This window comes from Tyto alba, unplaced genomic scaffold (genome assembly GCF_018691265.1).
Source record: "Tyto alba isolate M040663 unplaced genomic scaffold, T.alba_DEE_v4.0 Super-Scaffold_40, whole genome shotgun sequence".
In the NCBI taxonomy this organism is placed as follows: Eukaryota; Metazoa; Chordata; class Aves; order Strigiformes; family Tytonidae; genus Tyto; species Tyto alba.
Genome location: NW_024881316.1, coordinates 10136732 through 10159158, shown reverse-complemented (window position 1 = coordinate 10159158; position 22427 = coordinate 10136732). Strand labels below are relative to the sequence as shown.

At 43.2% G+C, this 22427-nt stretch overlaps 1 protein-coding gene across 10 annotated transcripts in view; it reads right to left on the bottom strand.

Moving 5' to 3' along the window:
* Positions 1-22427, bottom strand: part of BACH2 (BTB domain and CNC homolog 2) — a 198292-nt gene that overhangs the window by 50088 nt on the left and 125777 nt on the right. For all 10 annotated transcript variants that reach the window (XM_032989902.2, XM_042803531.1, XM_042803527.1 and 7 more), the window contains one exon: positions 3704-3958. In XM_032989902.2, coding sequence (XP_032845793.2) covers positions 3704-3946 — 243 coding nt within the window. In that variant the 5' untranslated portion in view covers positions 3947-3958. The remainder of the gene's footprint in view (positions 1-3703; positions 3959-22427) is intronic.

Here is a 22427-nt window from a genome sequence, read left to right as displayed (position 1 = left end):
TGGCCACATCTGAACCCTTGTTATTAGGTGGCTGTTTTTCCAAGTGCTTATCTGCACACTAAAATACATTGCCTTAACAAAAGGTGTAGTACAAAATCAAATTACCAAGGCTAGCACAAAAGGGTTTATGGAAACTCTTCAATCAGTGCAGAATTAGCTCCGTACTGACTTAGTAAGTTGATTAGAGAAAGGTTTGAACTGAGTCACATTAAGTCACGCTTGAACTGACCTGAAATGTCTAACACAAAGCTTTTCAGTGGTTTAAAACTGTGTAAATTCAACTAGCCCCAATTCTGTGTATGCACAATGTCTTCCTACTGAAATGACTGGTGTATCATAAAGACTGCTCTCACTTGTAATTGGATATAAACAAGAAATAATGTAAAAAACATCTGTTCACTGTTTAGCTAGACAACAGTTAACAATGTCTGGATGCCAGATTAATAAAAACACCCCAACATGCTATGTAGCAAAAAAAAAAGGGCTGCAATTTAGACTTCAGAGACAGATTTACTGCTTTGAATTATCAAAAATAAGTTCTCTTGTTTTGATGTTAAGCTCCCTCACACCAACACTGCATGGGTGTAAAAGCTTTATCCAGCTCCAACATCAAACTTTTGAGAAATAATAACAATGCCCTTTCTCCACAACTGCATACTTTAGCAGTTTTCAAATCATTCCAGAATTTAAAATGCAATGCTTGTATGGTTGACTTAAAAATAACTTTGTCAATTTACGAGTGATCGTCACCTTCAAAAAAGTTTTGAACTGTGAAGACTATATTTAAAAATTGTTTTCAATCTCTGTTTTTCTAGAACAACTATATGACAACGCAGATTGTCTCTAAGCCCGAAAAAAGTATTGGCTCAGGACATTAACTTTCATCTTTTGTTTGAAATTTTCCCACTGGAGGAATAACCCCCCTATATGACAGATTAAGTCAGTTTTCACAGATACCTTTAGAAATAACTCATGGGCTGCCAGAGCTCTGCAGACCACAGACTAAAAACAGTGGCCTTGGGAAGAGCCATTAGCTTGTGAACTGAAAAAGACCCTGCTATCTTCTTTTAATGCCATATAACTAAGATGGTGTTTCCCCTGCTCTATCAGCTCTTAAAAACCAGGAGTGTTTTAGTTCCTTCCGTGAGGAGCTCCAACACTGTTCTTTGTTGGAGGCACTTTCCATATCGATGCACAGGCAGCTACCAAAACGCCCAGTGCTCTGAAGCAGAGCAATGCCAGAAGCAGAGACGTGCACCTTAACCAAGGAATAACTGAGAAATAATGAAGTGCATCAGGCAGCTCTCCTTGCCCCAACTGACTAGTGTTTGTGAGGAAATCATTTAACGGACCACCTCACATACAGCTATTCAAATACAGTAGCCATGGAGCAAATTAGATTCAATGCAGTTAGCAGCAATTAATTTGCATGGGAAAAATACCTTACAAGTAAGAATTGGTAACTGTAGGTATCTTTTTTAATAAGCTAAGAGAATTCTTTTTCAGGATGAGAAAGTTAAAGACCTGGCATCCTGCAACTAATAGAAGCACATGGCAAAACAACAGTGGTGGTCTTAGGTGATGTGTGACAATTTCAGAGTACTGGGAAAAACCTTAAGAACTAGATTCATTGTTTCTGCAAATCCATGGACTTCACTGGAGCTGTAACATCAGCCAGTGTAATCCTGAGTTACTGAAACTTTTTGATCTTTCATTGAGATGTATTCTAAAACGTAAAACTCCAACACTTCGTTTATCCAAAGGGGATTCACTTAAATAGAAATAATTTATGGTAGGACTGGAGGATTTTCTTTTAGGTAGTATCTCATATAAAACACAAAGAAAGACAAACCTTTGTGGTTTAAATCCTCAACGTTGTATGAACATAGAACTGGGTCACTAAGTGCAGACACATCATGATCCCTCTACCACCCCGCTCCTCCCACCCGCCTGCGGCTCAGCGTCTCACCACTGCTGTGATTAGAAATCGGCTAATTTCCAATCTACTTTTACTAAAAGCCAGTTGAAACCAATCAATGTTTGTGTCAACACCGTCTTTTAGTATTAAAGGGAAACTCCTCTTAGCTGTTTCATCTCCTCTGCCTACACAGAGCTATAGCATGTCGTAGTTGTCACGCCAGCAGCATGGACCTGCTATGGTCTTGTCTTCTCCTTTAGGCCAGGCTCCTTCTTCTGAACATCTTGGTCACTCTTGTATATGCCTACTTGAATTTTGATTATTTTTCTTTATCTAACAGGACCTGAATCAAACTTGAAGGCCTTACCAAGGCTTTGTAGAGTAGCGCTGATGCTCTCCTGCCTCTTCATACCTGTGCACCCCTGGGCATGTTTTGTCACCTCTCTGCTCCTGCCCTTGCTTTGTGGTGTGAAAGCTATGTGACACTGACTGAGACTCAATTCTTCCACTGGAAATTATTAGTGGACACTGTAGAATCATAGTGCGCATCCTAGCGTGTCCTCTACGATATCTCTAAACTCCTATGCAAAATGTCTGGGTTGAAATTTCTTCATGAGTAATACTCAGTGTCAAGACTCATGAAGTCACACCCAGTGACCTACTTCTAATGCTCTCCAACTTGTGCCGTGACAACATCATGACACCGCTGAAGTCTCTGGAGAGCTGAACCAGAGGGGCAAAACCGGTGTGTGACACTTCGGGACCTGTCATTTAAAAACACACCGTGCTTCTTCATGAGTGTTAAGCAAACGACGGTGAAAAAACAGAGTGCCTTCCCACTGAGCGACTGCTGTCCCATGCTCTGGGTACACGGCCACCCTTCTTGTGCCACCCGTCCCAGCCGGAGATGCCGGGCGGGCCGTGCCGAGGTGGCGGGTGACGGCAGCCCTGGCCGGCAGGCACACATCTCCCCTCCGTAGGCAGCAAAGCCACCGGCGTGCCCTATGGTAGCTGTGCTGTCACGGCTGTGAGGAAACTACAGTGGGGGTGGAAGCCAACCAGTGAGATTTTGTGGTAAAATAAAGTAAACTTTCCAGTGAGGTATGTATTTTCTACGTCCCTTGGCTTCCTGCTGTGGGAGCCATGCCACATGAGAAAACCCCTGCTTTTTGACAGACCGTGTTCACGATTTCTTGGTGGAAAACACATGGCCTGAAGCAGTTAAATCCCAAACTCGTTGTGAGGGGAGGCGAAAGGAAGCAAGGCTGAATGAGGTGCAGGCGAGGGGAAAGAGGAGGATGAGGATATGAGCTGCCGGAGAGGGGTGTATAGCAATGAGACTCCCAACAACATGACAGCTCAAATGATTTTTCAACAATAACCTGCCGTCTAGAAGCCACATCACCCCTTTCAAATTTCCTGTCCGGAAGAGCAGAATAATATCAGGGTCCTGATAATGCCCTGAACGAAGCTGTGGTAATTAAGCATTTGGGTACAATTCCCTCAGCGGCAGTGACAAAGGCGGGCTGAAGCATCTTAAAGCTTTGCCACCGTAACCATTCGGAGTTACCACTGGTGAGAAAGGCTGGCATGAACACGTCAATCTTTCAGCGACTGCAACCTGCCCAAACACAAAAACTACATCCAGAGCGAGCCATGCCAGGGCAGGCACTGACACCCACGCCATGCTCCCCTTGGCCACCTTAGCGGACCACGGAGGTCTTCCTCGCCACACGGGGAGGAGAGGGCTCGTGTTTTCAGTGGGGGCACGATGACATACTGTACCTCCTCCGGCAGGCTGACCACCAGGTCATTTTCCGTCTGCCCTACCAAGGCCTGCAAGAAGTACTCGCTGCAGGCAGCCAGCACAGCCCGGTGGGCGCGGAACTCCTTCCCCTCCACGATCAGCGTCACGTCACAGAGAATGTCCTGCTTCCGCTGGTCATTTAAGCAGAGGAGAATATTGGTACAGTGCACCGTTGACTCATACACATACATGGGGGAGTCAGTCTTCTCATCCACAGACATGCCGTTCACACCCTGCAGGGGAGAAGGGAGGAAGAAAACACAAACAAGGTGGTCAGGAGCAATGTAAGTCACTGGGCGAACACGGCACGGTGGGATGCTGCCCAATTTCTGGATACCCCGGGACCATGGCCAGGCAGTCCATTAATTCTTAAATCCAAGCAAGTTGCTCGGGAAAGATATTGGGAAGGGTGTTTGTTGCCGCTGGCTTTCACTCCGCTGTGCTTCGATTACCTGTTCCCCTCCCAACTTCCCCTCTCAAAACCAAAATAGGGTTTAGATGGACTGCAAAGTGCTTTCCTTCGACCACCTACTATGCACCTACGATTTTCAATTTAGTAGAGGTAATAGCATGGGGAAATGGGAAATTTTTGAAGATTTTAGCAAAAAAAGCAAGGGATGACTGTCTGATCTATTAATAGTGAAAAAATGGGCTTTGTGCTTGCTTCTGTTATTTTTAGATTAAAGAAAAAAACCCTCAAAACTCCAGCAGACAGGCAGCACTGCATGTTTACACTGAAGACCTCGGCTCAAGTGAAAGGCAAGGTGGGAACCATACCTAACAAAGACAAGCCATTAACTACAGCAACATCATTTTTCAAATCAGAATTAGAGTGATTTTAAGCATTAAGGGGGAGAGAAAGATGTTTACTGGCCTCAGAAGAAACGTTTACAGGTATGGCTAAAGCAACATGCCTTCACCAGTGGTTTAATGCCATCTATAGAGAAGAGCAGTTTCTGAAATCCAGACCCACACACCCAAAAAAATCCCTCGACCCGTGTGGAAGTCCAGCCACGGGTGGTAGGGCAGCATGTGGGTGCTGGGGCTGCTTCTGCCTGCAGGTAAGTGTCCCCCTCCTGACAGCAGAGCAGAGGCTGGAAGGATGTAAGACACCCGTTATAAATTGCCTGAGCTTGGAAGTTCTCTGCCTGGTGTTCTGCAATTTCTGCCACACGTAGAACTGGCAATGCCTCGGAACATGGGGATTGGACTCGCAGTGGTGACGGTGGTGGTGATCAGCTTCCTCCAACACCCAACACCACATGAACCCCCTTCGCATTTCAACATGTTGAACTAATTCTTTTATCCCAAACTTTTTGCCCAGCACCAGACTGAATCCTCTTTTCATTATTTTCCCATTTCAATTTCTCTCAGTAGAAAAGTGTAAAAGCCTGTGCTGTGTCTGAACACACTATATACCCCAAAACAAACCAAACACCATGTTTTAGGGCTTACACGGAAAAAAGGATTATTTGGATGTAGTATTCTATCTGATGCTGAAAGGAAAGTCATGCAAATGCACAAACTTCAAGTATTTTAAGGAGTTATTTTTCCTTATTGTGAACAACTGCCTTCTGAGAGATAAGATTCAGAGGCATAGAGGGCTGAGGGCAACAGACGGTGGTATTTTAGTATAATACTGCTGCACTGCTGAGAACCTGATCACTGTAGCGAGTAGAAGCAAAATTCCTCCTCTGCTACTTTTTAACATGGTTCTTTACAGCATTTTCTTTTGCAAGTACAATATACAGGTACAAGGGTAGATATAACATGACGTCAAACTATTTCTCTTGCCATGAGTTCAGACGAGGGTATCATTTCCCTACAGTGCCCTTTGAAAGATACTAGTAATCTAGACAAGAGTGGACTTACAAGGACCCACTTGTTACTTGTAAGTACTAGACTTCTCAACGGTAATTCCATCTTCCCACCTTTATAGCAGTATTTTTTAAGCCAGTGGCTATGATGACTCTTTCTACAAAATAGGTATTTTTGACAACATTATAAAACTATAATATTACTGGAAGTCTTAATGGGATGCTTACAGATTCTCTTTTACTGGTATTTTCAACATTTACTGCTGACTCATGCTACACTTCTGAGTACCCAGATGAAATGCCTACATGAACAGAAAAAAAACAACCAACCAACCAAACCAGATTAGCCCTTCACTGACTTCATATCCAGAGAGAAGAAACACAGCTACATATTGATCTGCATACAGGTAGGGGAGGGAGACACTTTGGGGTTTTTTTATGCTACCACTTGGATTTCCTAACCAGAAGAAAATTAGAATTTTTTTTTCTCCTCATAAATTGAGAATAATTAGAACAACCGACAGCAATCATTTTATTAGCTCTCTGATAAGGTAAAGAGAAAATGATACTTAGCTCATCCCACTCATAGCTTTCTGTGTAACTGAACTCCGATGCTAACGATAGCGTTATAATGATGTTCTAAATGGTCAATCTTGCGTGCTATGAAATGCAAGAGTTTACAAGAACAATCTAGTGGGAAAACCTGAGAGTTGCAAATGACAATGCAAAGGGGAAAGTGTTAAATTTTTTCTTCTTTTTTTTCCAGGCATGTCTTATGTCTGTAATATCTCAGATGATGAAAAAATATACAAGAAACCTGAAACCCGGCAGGTAATGTACAGAACATCAATTATATCTTCAGTGCTTTTTTAAAAAACAAAAAACCACTGTTTGCCTGAAATTGCAATCCTTTTTTACAGTAATAGTGCAATTTGTGTGAATCAAACCCTGAATTACTTGGTTACTAATTAGTAATTTCCCACTTTTTAACTACAGCTCTTATTGAGTGTCTTTTTTTTTTACAGATTTGTTACGTGCCCTGTGAAGTGCTGAAAATACCACGGTGTATTTCCCCACTGCCGAGCGAGCCTGCCTTCTATGCTAGGAAACCTGACCAACGTGGTACTGAGATGCCGGGGCTGCAAATCGCACCACCCGCTCCAGCGGCCCCCCAGCTGCGCTCCCGGGAAGAGCCTCCACCCAGCTGCTCACACCGCCGCGCTTTCCCCAGGCTGCTGTTGGGACTCCGGGGGGTTTTCCAAAAGTGGGCCCACGCCGTGCCCCTTCCTGCAGCCGTGGAGAGCCCACCCTGATGCCCTGGCCAGCAGCTGCAATCTCAGCCCGGCACAGACTTCCCCTGGCCATGCCCCTGCGCCGCTCCAGGAAGCACCCCGAGCCCTGCATTGCGCACAGGGAAGCCGGGGCTGGGCTACAGCTCGGGGACCACCTATTTATCAGCTTTTCATGTTTCAACACAAGTGATTTATGGTCTTCCCTTTTCCACCATCTGCCATCGCCTGAACGACCTCCAGGCATGAGGTGTTTCCTCTCCAAGAGGGCTTTATCCTGCAGGACAGGAGCAAGACAGTGAAACCCTGCACTGGGAATATATTGTTCATTTTGAGGGGGAAAGGGTTTACAGTGCAGAGAAAAGGTCACCGTAGGGCTTTGGCATGTGATAGCAAGAAAATTATGAGAATTCAACTGTTTTTTTTTTTTTTTTTTTTTTTCCTCTCCTCAGAAGATAAAAGTAGGGATTGGGTATTAACTCTGAACTCCAAGGCAAGCCTGGCTGGAAGTCTTATATACAGTGTTAATTCAAACCGCATAATTTTTTGCTGAATTCAGTATTATGCCGAGTTTGCAGAACCTTCTTCATGGAAATCATTGCTACACACTTGGTATTTCTTCAAACCGAAGAGAGAATGTCTTAGCAAGCCTTTCTCCGGCTCAAAAGAACATGCTGTGCATTTGTTTGCATATAGGTCACCATGCTGCCAGAAAAAGCCTCTTTGAAACAAAAGTTTCCAGAAACTGGCACGAACTGTTGTGGGCAAGGAAAGCACCACTGAAACCTTGCCAAAAAAAAGTTGCTAGTAAAGGCCAGCAACTGCAATGAAGCAAACTGGAACGTTGCTTACACAGTCCTTCCACAGTGATGGGTGGGAGATCCCACCGAGCCTTTCTGCATGGGCAGCATGAAGGAGGCACACGAAACCTCAGGAGACCAAAGAAGTTGCTCATGGAACATCCAAATCACTTCAGTTTGCAGCACACGGTCTCTGCTGCCTGGCGCTCACTCAGAACTCTCCAGGAACTCATAAATGCACTGCCTGAGCTGCCACCAAAAATACATTACCTATCATGAAAAAAACCAGCTCCTGCCTCACAAGACTAGAGGGCAGGCAGTGTGGTGTCTGTTTTTAAAGGGAAACATTAGGGGAGAGAAAATCTTATCAAGACAGACCCGAAAGTCCTGCATCAGAAGTGGGTTAACTATGTGAAAAGGTAAATCTCAACTGTGGCAGAGCTACAGAGCGCTTAACCAGCCAAATTATCATTGTGACAAAGCAGCATGGCTTCTCCAAGGGGAAGTCATGTCTCTGATGGGCTCTATTAGAATTCCTGAAGTGTGTCAAATTAGCAGTGAGGAACACTGGTACGTGTAATTAGCGTTGACTTTCAGAAATCCTTTGACAAAACCTTTACAAAAGGCTGCTAGAGGAGCTCAGTTGTCATAAGATAAGGAGTTGCATCAGACTGGAAATCACTTAGGCTAAACTGTATTCAACAGAGCAGGGATGCAAGGGCAATTTTCAGCAGGTTAACAGTGAAATTCCTCCAGAAACAAAACAGCAGCAGTACTGGCTCACATCTGCCTACAGTCACACCATGCCACTGGACATAAGGAAAAACTGAGGAACTGGCTGCCTGGAGAGGTTGTGCCACCTCCATCCTTGGAGGTTTTCAAGACCATATTGGATATAGTGCTGAGCAACCTCTTCTGGTCTCAGGTGTGACCCGCTTTGAGCAGGAGGTTGTGCTAGGAACCTCCTTGGGTCCTTTCCAACATGAATTATCTGATGATCCAACAGATCCAACGCTAATTTGTGACCAAGAAGTCCACAGACCATGACAGGGAGACTGAAATTGATAAAATTAGCTCAAATATCAAAGGTAATAGGGATTGTTGGGAATTTAAACCAGACTTAATATAAAAAGAACTAGACTCTAACAAGGTGACACACTAAGTCCAGGGCATTCTGTTAAACACAAGTGGCAATTAAAGGGGGAAAAAAAAAAAAGTATAGAATGGTTGATGTTGGAGAGGAACTCTAGATATCGTTTAGTTCAGCCTCCGTGCTCAAAGCAGGGTGACATAGAGAAGGCTGCTCAGCACTGTGCATTAGGGTTTTGAGTCTCTCCAAAGCTGGAGACCCCACACCACCTCTGGACAACCTGCCACGATGTTTCACCATGGTCACAGTAAAACAGGAACTCCTTGACCTGGAATCTCAATTCCAATTTGGAGTCTCTCATGGAAAAGACAGACTGGAGACATACAGACTGTCATGTCCTAGAGGTTTTAGAGACAGAAAAATATTTTAATAAGAAGATGTATTTTCTAGTTACTTCTGGTGTAGTACAGTTGTGTAGTGTCTGCATCTGATTACTGATGCTGAAACAGGGAGAAAAGAAATCCTCAGAACAACAAAAAATAATATTGGCAAGGAAAAAGTCCTCCTCAACAGGTATGATCATCTCAGTAAACACTATACAAATAATACAAAATAAAAAGGTCAAAGCAGCACTGATATTTATTGTATCTAGTGTTGCAAATAGGAGAGGACACCCAAGTAAAAGAAGCAAGACAAATGCAGAATTTGTAAAAAGAGCTGTGATTCCTGACCACAGAAACGAACTAAAATTGTAGCCTGTACTCATAGGAAGATGCTTGTTCTGTTTTTCCTGAGAGATTTCACAGTCACTGCAATAAACCGTATGTACAACTGACCACTGTTGCATGTTACTGGGCAAAGAACTCACCAGATTTCTAAAAGGATTAGTCACTCCCAATAAAAATATTCAGGGCCACATTACTCGGGGTACAAGTTTACATGGGATGAATATTCACATGCTCCAGCACACTGGCCAACAACAAACTGCCTGGGCAGAGGAACATGCCTGTATTATCTGTCTTTCTTAACCTTCCTACCACTGCCTCAGAAACAAATTATTTGATGGATGTCAACACAGATGAAAATCCAAATCTTTCAACTCCACACGTGCCCCCTAGACCCTTTGCCCGCCCACAACTGCAGGAGACAATGATGGGCATGCTGCCTTGTGCACCCCTCTCTCGACCGGGCACTGAAGTTGCATGGCACCAAGCTCTTGAGGACAAGCAGTAGAAAACATCTGTCTAAAGACTACATGTGGTGGGTGTCACTGACACCAGGGGCTCCCACTCCCACTGACTCCAGCGGAGAGAAGCCATCAGATGTTAAGCTCAACTCAAAAGACGCACAGACTGCAATGGAAGCATCTCTGTAGCCTCTCCATGGCAAAGCACCAGCAAGGAAGGGGATAGGAGGAAAAATGGGCCTAAAGGCATCATCTCATCCCATGAAACAAAAGCTCACTTGTATCCCAGGAGGTGTAAGCAGGACATCAGATCTACAACAGCACACAGACGACTCCCAACAACTGGTAAAGGCCTGAAAAGGTTTATTGGTATCTCCTCATTATGACTGTAATGCTACATTTTAGTTCGGAAGCCAACAGATAACACTGTGATTTCTCATTTAGGAATCACAGTACCTGAGGTGGTGTAAAATGAACCACAGGTTTTGCTTGGAAGCATAAGCAGGAGATCACATTGTATCCTGCTATACAAGGTGACTCCCGGCTTTCTCCTGATCATGTTGAGAGAGGATCGATACCGAACTGGGGTTATTTTTAGTTCCAGTTCACATTCTTCCAATCAGCTCCACTAACAGTAAAAAAAAACCCACTTAGGAATAACCTGAAGTGGTCAGCTTGAATGCATCTAGGGCTCTTTGGTCAGAGGTGGCTGGAGAGTCTTCACTGCAGATTTGCATGGAAACATCTGACAGTATTTCTGTTCAACAGGATGCAAAGAGTGTGAAAAAATGCTCTTTTGTTCTGAGGTTTTCTATGGATTTTTCCCACCCCCCCAGCAATTTAGCAAAAGCTACTAGTGAAAAAATAGGGAGAATGATGATAAAATAATGAAAAAGTTTAGAGGAACTTGTACTTCTGACAAATGGCAGCAAAAACACATCAGACTTGACAGTTTTTAGGGATAAACATTCACTGGTTTTAAGTGGCAAGTGGGAGGAAAATAATTTTGCAGGCTTCCTTACCCATCTCCTAATATTTTTTCTATGAAAAGACTCATTCTGTGTAATCAACACTTTGGTTTTAAAGAAATTTATCAATAACTGACATTTCAGAACTCCTAAAATGACCATCCTTATAATTGGTTATTACGATCTCTCAATTATAGTTATAACAACAAAGGATATGATTATATTGTCACTGCTTTCCTTTAAAAAGAAACTATTGAAAGGCCTAATGATTAATTCACCATTTTTGAGAGCTCACTGTAATGACAGAAGACTATATACAAAGGTCTCTTCAGTGAGCCCATTATTCAATTAATAAATGCAGAATACTGAGCAGTCATAGTCATATGAAACTCCCTAGAATTGTGTGAATTTTTAACCAATTAATTATCAATTACAACATCATAAAACACCAGCACAAAAATAGAAATAACTAAATTTAATTATACATTATTCTTTTTAGTTGCTGCAAATACTATACAAGACTGATTTTGATTAATAATTCATACAGCAATAAAGTATCAGGAAAGATAATTATACTGTGCCACAATTCTCACACTGATTTCTGTAATTACAGATTACAACAGTGTTAGCAATTTAAAAAGGTTAGGGAGCAGTAGTAATTTGCTATGTCATCCTCAGCAATATTAATGTCTTCTTCTCTGAGCACCTCGGATAATTGAAAATAGAGTAGCGGGCGGCCAGGTTACATGGGCTTGCCTCCTGCCAAACATACTGTGGGTGCCAGGGCCATTATGAGAACGTCTTCAGAAATCAGCCTTCCGCTGTTCAAGTGACTTCTGCTGTAACGCAGGAGATAACGGCGGACAAGTGGCAAAGACGCTGTGGGACATTCCTGGCCGGCAGCTGCCGACACGCGTTGCTGCCGATAGCGACTGGCTGGTGCTTCTGCCCCCACCACCTCGAAGCAAGACCTTCACATGGCCATGAGTGGGGGGAAGAGGGGATAGCTGAGAGAAACCCAAGCGAGGGTTTAACCGCGGGCCCTCCAGAGAGGCAGGACTGGTTGGGCAGGCGGCAGGGCCCCCCCCCCCCGCAGACATCTGCTAACATCTCCTGGAGGCAAGAATTCACATTGCTGAGGCGGCCGCAGGGCTCCAACACATCAAACGTTCACAGCCCAGGGAGCACCCTCGGAATTGCCAAACTGCTGCACAGCCGGGTTCAAGGGCCACAAACTGGTCCGCGATGAGCTGCGCCACGGGCAGTAGGCAGAAGCATCAGCGCCTGGCTAGCTGCAGGGCTGGGCCGTGAGACCTGTTTCTGTATGTCAAGCTTCACGTGATTTCGAAGTAGAGGTAAGAATACTGGAAATTCAGTCCTTCGCTTAAACCAACAGGAACACGGATGCATCCTCCAGACTGTGGAGTAGCTGTGTTTGCACAGCCCACACATCATCACAGCACAGAGGCTCTGATGTAGGAACTAAGTCCTACTGCAAAAGTCACTTACTGGCTTTGTTATTCTGGATCTAGACCCTTCTGCACAACTGGATAGAGACTAGGGAAAAAAACAAAGGGACTCTGATCCTGCAGACCTTTAAACGGAACAGCTGAATGTAACTTTTGTCCGTAGCATTTTGGTTACGTACAGTGATTTCGCTATTGGCAGACTGCACACACGAACAGAAAGGTACCACATCTTTATTTCTGCAATGGACCTTGGTTTTTGCTTGGTTTTGTTGTTTGTTTTGGGGTTTTTTGGTTTGGTCTTGTTTTGCTTTGTTGTTTTGGAGTTTGTTTGTTTTTGTGTTTTGTTTTGTTTTTTAACATTAGTGTCAGGATGCCCATAGTCTCCATGATGAATGTTTATTTAAACCCCAGGTGTCTACTCTAAAGAAATTGTGCTTCAGGTTGTTCAGAGATTGGTACCATGAGGAGGCAGGGATTCCCAGTGGAGGTTGCTTTGAAGAGTCCGAATAGATTTATGTTCCGCATACAGATAAAACCTATTTCTTGACTTCAGAAGGTTGTGTTGTTATTGTTTTTTTGAGAGAGTAAGCCATCTGAATGAGGTAATTATAGCTCACAGTCTTTAGTTAACATGCAAATAATGTTTATACACAGTACATGCATTGACAAATACTTTCTATACAGCCCTATTAGGCAAAGTATACATGTGAATCTTTTTATGACTCAGGAAAAACTATATAATTATACTACTAATTGTCCTGCACTCAGTAAGCCAGGCTTAGTTTAACATGCATTTTCAACATCCTTTAAATATAAATGATGATGCCCTCAGGAGGGAGGCATAGTAGATGGGGTGGGGGAAGACACAGACCAGGTATGAAAACAGAAGGAACAACAGAAGAACTGTCTATGCTTATTTCTCAGAAGCCACCCAGCTGACATGTATGTACATGGAAAGTGAGAAACACAGAACTCTTCCCAGATAAATTCTCCCTCATGGCTTTCACACTGCTCTTTACAGTAGCTGACTATAGTGAAGGGGACCAGAACCAAGTCTGCTACTCAAAATAGCTTATTCAAAGCAGAAGGGGGAATGCCCAACACTGAAACAGCGCCAGAAAACCACCAAGCAAAACAAACAGCATATTATGTTTTTCTGAAGTGGTCAGTGGCTTCAGGACCTTGGGGAGAAGATGCAACCTTTTGGGTTATTCTTGGGTAAACAGGATTGCCAGATTAAAGAATCAGAGAGGGAAAAACGAACTAGTGATTTGTTTTTAACTTCCCCTCCGGCTTGGTGAGCTCTCTGAAAAGATTTAGGACCTCTATAAAAATGGGGGCTGAAAATTGTGACAAGGGCCCATCGGATTTAGATCCTTCCTTCCTTGCTTTAAATGAGCATTTAGGGGCTTTGGTTGAGGAGTGATAGAGATATGGCCTTCCTCCTTTTTCTAAACCTTTAAGTAACTTACATGTACTTCTATGGGCATATGTGCATGTGTATGTATGTATAATTTGCACTACGATCCCGTCTGAAATGATGAAATTGCTGAAACATAAGTGGTTTGTCAAGTATCTGGGCCACTTGCCAGCATGACAATACTTTGGGATAGTAAAGAATGTGTCTCTCTATTTGAAATCTCTTTTGCTAATATGACTATGAGAACAAAGACCAGGCTGAGACTCACCCAATACTACCAGTGTTTGGAAGCTACAAATGAACAACAGCACTGTTCTACTCCTTTTAGCAGCCTTTTAATGTGAAAGATTATGCCAACAAGTTATCTGAGTCAAAGCTATTAATTCCCCTTATGTTTTATTCTCAGGGAAGCCCAGCCTTTAAAAACTCCAGTAGAGTTCAGTGCTGAAGCTCTGTGCTTGAAAATTTCGGTTGCTACCAAATGAGCACTGCTTTTGATTTTTTTTTTTTCCAGAGGAAAACAAAACTTCTCTCTCAAAATCACATCTCCTGGTTAATTTTCTCTTCACTTCTCAAGGTGTACTAAATACTGCTTTTCCAGCTTATCTGCAGAACTGGTGGAAGAAGTTATGTTTGCATGGGAAGGTACGGCCAAAACCACCACTAACATCTTTGACTACTCAGATTGTAGAGATTGTAAAAATGACAAAAGCCCATTTTCTCCTGTCATACTACATAGTTGTTATGGGAAAAATCTGGTCTCTTTTTTTTATTCCTAAAATGCAAGCTCTTCATCTTTGCTGCAAGTTAGCAGGTGTTCAGAATATCCTTCATGTTTCCTTGGGACACAAACTGTCATGTCCTTTGGAACATGTCTGTTGTGATTAATGTGTGAAGAGCAGGAACGCATGCAGTAGGTCACTGGGTTAAATTTGGGACAGAATTTCATCGGGTATAACTTCGCGCCTTCTGCTCTTGGGAAAGAATACAGGTGTCGCCTTCTCCTTGGAGACTGCGCTGCTATCTGCCTGTGCAGCGTTTTCCACAACCAAATGGATACCAACAGTAATGTTCTCCTTTGACAACATATGTACTGAAGGAAAAATGTTTACTTTTGGTTAAATCATAGATTTTTACTAATCTTAACACAAACGAATAAATAAACTAAATTCTTGTGACTACTGCATTAGGATCCACAGATCTACAGGTCTGAACTTTGGAAGGCCTATCAACACATACAAAAAACAATTTTTACATGTTTTTATAACCACCAAATGATTAGAAGGTCATTGAAATGATTATTTAAAAACTCTCAGAGCAAGTGCCAAGGGGATACCTGGATTACGACAAGTGATTCTGACAGCAGCTTTGATCCTGCGAGGATCTGAGAATTGCCATTTTGTTATTGGAAGGTTTAAGCAAGAGTTGCAAGCCTTCACACCATCCTCAGAGTCTGGCACATGCCTAGATTCCTATTTGAAGTCCCTTTATCCATGGACCAGCCCTTATTCTGGAACTAAAATATCTCTCCTGTTGTAGACAAAAAACCATCTCAAGAAAGAAAGGTGCACGGAAAGCAATCACTTCTGCTGCCAACACCTACCAGGCTATAGCTGAGGTAAGGAGAGGTTGTGAGACAGAAATGGGCATTTTGACTAAGTACAACTGCAGCCTGAAGGAGCTCAGGCGAGAAAGAAAAGATTTTACGAATCTGGGTTCTGGTTCTGAGGGTAAATACAGCCAACATAACATCTGCACCTATAGTTTCTTAGAGGACTACAAAGACAGGAAGGCAAAGACAAGCTTTTCTTCTCCTGTAAATTCCAGAGGAGCTTATGAAAGCTTCTTTGCCATGGTAAAAAGAATGAGGGATTAAAGTTGCAAAGGCTGCTATAAGAAGAACTTGTTTGTTTGAGGATACTAACATTACTTGTTGAGCTTTTCATGCAGCTTTTTGAAGTTTGTTTGGTTTCTTTGCCCCCCACAGAACTGCAATGTATTCAACGCACTGAAAACTGCAAAAGCCATCAAATAAAATCAAATAGAGATTAACACGCAAAACCCTAAACTAAGCCATGCTTTATCCCAGAGAAACAGAGTGGCTGGATTATTTCTGTTTGTATTAGCGCAATCTGGCACTGGAGTTTTAATCTCAGAGCATTCCTTACACAGCTCACAAATCCAAAACACAGAAAGGACCACCTAATCTGGCCTCCTAGAGGCAATCTCAACAGTTGCCTTTATTACACAGACTTGAAGTCCCAACAGAGCAAAGAAAACCAGCAGTTTGTCTGACAAACTCTCTCTTCAACTGTTACTAGAATTACCTATAACTTTAGCCTCCAAGTTCTCTCTTGACATATCCTGAAATAGCTGTTCTGCTATTTTATCCTGGACTGACGTCAAGCTAAACCAGCCTTCAGTTCCTCGGGACATCCCTTTTATCTTTTTGAAATATCGGAAATACAGTTGGCAGCCCTCCAATTTTCTGGAATTTCCCCTGTTTCCCAAGATTTATTATAAATTAACAGATACTTAACAGATCTTTCCTGCTACCTCCTTTAAGAATCTTGGATGTAAAAGATCCTAGGATGTGAAAATGTTTAATTTCAACCACTCCTGCCTGCCTCAGATCCTCCTTTGCTATGAGCAGCAAACTTTCTCTTCTTTCCACATTACCGCACAGGATGGACATATCTTCTTCCACTGTCTCAAATACAAAAATCACCTAGGGAACATTTCTGCCTTTTCTATTTTTCTTTTTTTGATATTCAATTAATTAATGTTTTATCACGACTTCTATTTCTTCATTTAACCAAAATTGCTTCTCATTAGAGTAACATTTTTTGTTATTGATGGCAGTGTAAAATCATAATTTTGAGCAGCTGGCAGAATATTCTTCAACAATTCCCAGTGCGTTCAACGCTTTTTACTTTAAATGTAATGTTATGCCAACACAACAGGTTCTAACTTTGGAAAACATCTTTTTCAGTTCTGAGTACAGTGCATGCATAAATTTATAATCTCCTGGTAGGTGGTGTACTCTGCTTGCACAAGGTCATCGTACGGGATTTGAGGCCGTGTGATTCACATTATTCAAGACTGTCCACAAATAATAGCATTTGACAAACTGCTTCCCTTCTTGCTTCATTTTCTCATGCAAGAAGTTGTAAACCTTTATTTTCTAGTCTGTTTTAAGAGAACCACTCCCACTGAAACTCTTGGATTCCCGCTCACGTGCCATTCTCTCCAGTGCCTCTCCCATAATGCTAACAGCCTGGCTAATAAAACCGATGTGATTCTTGTACAAACCTAATGGTTTAGACTTACATATACGAAAAGCACCATAAGGCCGGTTTATTCGGTTGGGTATTCACTGATGTCACTCTCTACCTCTGTGGTTAGTTTACAGCCCCTATTTGCTCATTTGTTTTCAAGGGGAACATACTATTGGTAGAAAAAGAGGCCACCAAAATTCCACTCGGTCTCTGCAGGTCATAGCTTGGAGACCCACAAGATCCCAAGCCGTTCTCCCACCCTCAGCAGCGTGGTGAGTGCAACCTGCTGCTACCTTCTGCCTTCCCTCTCCTTTCACAGGGGGATGGACACTCCAGGACACCTGACTCTACCATATCTGAAGGCAACACAAAACAAATTGGTGAGGACCTTGTCCCCAGGGTGGCAATCGCCATTGCCACAATACTTCCAGGACCATGGCAGGTTTGCACAGACCTGTGTTTCAGGCAGCTGTGACCTATGGAAGCTTTGCCTGGCTGATGAAATGTATCCCATACCTACAGTCTGGACATTCTTTGAGATAACAATATTTGATATATGAGCAAATGCTTTTTTTTTCTGAGAAGAAAAACGTCTGTGTGCTTTTTCTGATGTGAATTGAGAAGCTATATTCTCCATAGATCTTGGAGACATGCAATTAAAGACTGACAAATTTGCATGCACACTGGATCCAATTGAAGGCTGAGCTGGCAATGTTCTAACATTTCTCGCTTGACTTGGCAACCTTATATTCTTTTAACGGCTTCTGTGCATAATTTCCTTATTTTAAACAAACTAAAGGTGACATTGTGTAACTTGACCCTCGAGCCCACGTGGGTCAGGAGGAGAGCGGGAGCCACGAGATTTCTGCTTCCCAAGTGGCTCTGGCTGAACATCACCGGTCTGCAAAATCACAACCGAGCAGTCCACAACACTGCACCAAATACGGATGGAGTGAGCAGAGGCATAGCTCCGTAGGTCCCCCTGGTTTGTCAGAAACCAGATTTCCAAGGCAGCGTTAAGCAGAAGCCATCAGCTGCCCTGGGTTTTCTTCTCTGAAGTTTCTGGCTGGTCATATGGATTTCCCTGGGAATAGCAACAGCAACAACTGCTCCTGTGGCCCCAAACCCACTCTCCAGCTGAGATCTCATGTGTTTGCTCCACAGCATGGGGGCACCAGAGCTTTAGATGAGCTCAAAAAAATACTGAACATTGGAAAATGACACATAATTTTAATTATTTTCCTTTTTACTTCCCCATCAGCTGAAACACTTTGGTGGTGGTTTTCCAACTACAGACTGAGAGAACATCACAGCAAGAAAACTGTGACCCTGGGCACCTCAAGTCTGGCAAACCTACTGTGGTTCAAAGTAAGGCTTTGTAGAGGGAAATAACAAGATACAAGGCAGTCAGTCCTATTTCTGGTGCACATGTAGAGTGAGAAACACTGGGAGGTCTACGTGCAACAGGACTGAGCTGGCACATCCCAGCACTTATTTGGCAAGGTGTTGAGTGCCTTTAATCCATGCTCTTTAACGAGATTTGAGATCCGCTGCAACAAGTGAGATCAAGCCGTAAAAGCATGAAGACAAGGAGATTAAACTACAGATTAATAATTATACAGCATAAACAATCTAGGATAAAATTAAAACTCTTGTGCTCCATTGGAGACTGACATATTTACATATAAAGCGAGGAATCTATAAAACTCATTGATTTATATTTCAAATGAAATTACTGTAAAAGCATTACTAATTATTAACTAAAATATGTAATACAAACAGCGTGCTAGGAAACAATCAATACTTCCCAGTGTTTGCAACCCCCCATAGCAATTTTTGTGCTAAAAAGGGGACCAGCCTAGGTGGAAAACTCTAGTTCTTGCCAGGGAGTTTGTCTCTCCATACACATGTAAATAAGAACAGTCAGCAATGTGAAAACAAGCATACTTTTTTCTTACTTTTCACCCCTCAACTCTGCTTACCCTAACTGTACCTTGCCTACATTGCAGGCTGCAAAAAAATCTAAATCACTCCACAAATCTTCTAACTAAATCAATGTACTGTGTTTCTTGGACTGTCAGAAGAATGCAAATATTGTTATGCGGGACCAAATTTAGTCTTTTTAGACAAACTTGACCACATAGTGACATAGCCTCATGGAAGGAAGAGACAATTTTCCACTACCAGACTAAATGAAGATTTTGCCATTAGTACAGTTCAAGTCTTGTAGAAAAAGGGTCACTTAATTTACATTTCTCGGAAGTCAAGATCAGGTAAGTGTATCTACAGGTTCATGCCGTTACATCAAGAATTTAAGCTCCAGTAAGACACAGTTTGGCTATCTGCCCAAAGGAATGTTAAAATGTTTTAAACAATACTTGTTCCTTGATGAAACACTGGACAGTCACTATTTTGTTATTAATGACATGACACTTTTCCATCACCGCATACTATGCTCCAACACAGCATCTTAAGAAGAGACATGCATGTGCATGTGCATATAAGAATAGATGTGCATGCATGTATGTGGGTGTGTAAATATATGTGCACACATATGCAAAATGTTTAACTAATATCTCTTAGAAAATATATATTATTGTCATTGCATGTTTCTAGAATAGCCCGTGTTGCCTGGCATGAGCTTTCCAAACATTAAAAAATGACATGATCTCTATTAAAAGGGTCCTTGGGCCAGTCCTATCAATAGAGCTACCCAGATTTATATCAAGGAGTAAACACCCCTTTAACTCTGTTCAAATTAGGTGGCTCATTATTATCTGTAGCCATTATTACATGCATTTCTCACCTGAAGTGCATATGCACACATGCATTCTTCTTTGCTGCATGTGGCAAGAATTTTTTCAAAAGGAGCATAAGCAAGAAGAGAAATTAAAATCCTGAAAAGGATGTTTATGCAAATGTTTTAAGTAATAATAAAGGAGGAAAGAGGTATGTGAAAAAAGCTTTGAAATGGGACTAACCCAGAGGCAATGGGGGAAAGCTGAAGGGATGTGGAAGAGCCGGGAGCAACATCCACAAGGATGCTAAAAATTGTGTTATTATGGAAAAGTGGAAGGCTTCAAGATAAAAGATGGGAAAGGACAAGGCTTACCTTGGAGAGAGAGAATGCTGAAGAGTCTGGGGGCTTATGAATCAAGAGTTAGAAGGAAAGGGGGAGGAAGGATCGCTGGAGAAGGGTCAAAGGAGAAGGGTCTGTAGGAAGGGGGCAGGAACCCCGTCCCAGACCTGATGCCTCCAGCGGGGTGGAGGGCAGAGGTGAGAACAGGGAAACGGATTGTGGGAAAGAGTGGCTATTTTCCAGTGTTTTCAGTGAGCAAAAAGAAACTGAAGAAGGCCGAGATAAAGCCGCTGCATACTACAGCGAGTATGTAGGGATGCTGGGAGGGAGAAGAAAAGAGTGGGCAGGTGGCTGAGAGAGGTTGCACTGCCCAGAAAGAGAGTGGAACGACTGCCAGGGAGCTGGAAAGAGCAGTGGGAATGGAGGTGACACTGAGGAAAAAAGGTTCCTTGAAATTGTCTGTTCCCCCACTTGGAGGTGGGATTGTGCTTTTTCAATGGGAGGCGAGGGGAGGGAAAGTCACAGGCACTCAGAGAAGCAAACAGGGAGAAGTGTCAGAGCGGAGAAGAGATGAGAAGGGAGAGGTAATCACTGGTGAGAGGCTGGAGAGTGGGTGAGGACGTGGTGCCAAGAGATGATAATCCAGCTGATTAGAGAATTAGGCACATGAGATGTCAAGCGAAAGGCAGAGAGCAGAAGAGGCTACGGAGGTGGCAAGAAGAGCCTGAGCTTAAAATAAAACTGTCAAGCAGCCCAAATGCACCAGTCGTACACTTCCCCTCTGCCTGCCCCCTCTCTCCACCGCACTGTCAGAGACCGACTACCTTATGGCAGGGAGCAAACAAAAATCCAGTCGCCCTCAGGCTGATCCTGAAGGAGAAACAGAAAGGGAAAGAGGAGAAATAAAAGCTGGCTGACAATAGCTGCCCGTAGATAAAAAGGAGGCTTTTAGCACAGCTGTATGGCTATATTTGATTTACGTGGGCTTCTTCATGCAAAACAGAGGCACAGCAGTGCAAATGGATTTCTGAAGAAAGCATCATGGACAGAAACTCCTGCACATTAGAAAAAGGAAATACTGATGTCCTGGGCTGCACGGGGATGGATACGGAGCTGGGGATCCTGGCTCAGGCAGCCAGCACAAAGGCGCCCGCATCGCGCCGTTCCCGTGCGAGGCAGCGCTACGCCCAGCAGCATGAGGGCTGAGGTACACAAAGCCCTAAGCGCTTTCTTAGGCGGCTTTCTATTTTGAGTTTGAGCTTGACATCCCCTTGTCATGAAAAGGCTCCCCTCCTCAGGAAAATGACTACCGACTACTGTAAAAATCCTGTTCTTTGTGACAAGGAAAGTCCACTTCCAAATTAAGGAACAAAACACAGTAGCCCTGATTGCACACTACACAGTTTTGTAAATGTTCTTTTTCTAGTAGCAAATAATCTTGTCTTAGAGCCTGAAAAGTCCCAACTAGTTTTTGAACTTGCAGACAGCTGGAAAATACCTATTTAGGCTAGTGTGCACATCTTTGAGTAATTCCTACTTGCTAATTACTCTTCCAGAAGCTGCCAACAGCTATTCTTAACATCTTGCTAACTAGGGGGGGATATCACATCAGTTTATCATATATCATGTGAATTAAAAACAGGATGCTGGTGAAACAATGGGATAAAAATCAGGTAGTTTAGAAAGATATTAAAGCTAATCGATTTGCATCGAAAAAAAATATCTGCAGTACTTAAACAGCATTTCAGAAACAAAGGATATGGCTGGTGAACAAAAAACAAAAGTGAAACCAGCATTTGCAGAAGTTGTCAGAGTAGATTCCTTCTCTTGGTGACAGATGAGATGAGACTGAAGCCCGGGACCCCTTGCAAATGAGACTTGCTAGTACTCCACTAAGCTGCTGCAACCAGAGCAATATTCCCCTCTGCAACACAACAGAAGTGATTCAAACTGGCAAGCCCTTGAACGTAAAAGCACGACGCTTTCCCCTGCTCGGCGAGGTTTCAGCAATATTCATTGCAGTGGCCCAGAGGGAATTCCAGTTTGCGGTGTGCAGAAAGCTTGCTGGTGCTCTTGCACAGCAGAGCAGACCCTGCCATGGCTCGAGGGGCACCGGAGGGCACCAAGTGGGTGCTGTGGGAGGACCCGCCTTGAGATGGAGCTGCCAGAGGCATGGGAATCCAGTCCAGGCTTGGGCCTGTGTGGGAGGTGGCAGGAGGCAGCCTGGAGGGAAATCGAAGAGGTACCTTCATATACGTGTGTGCACATTAACTGCAGTGAGCTCACACAGGATTTGCAACCTCTGC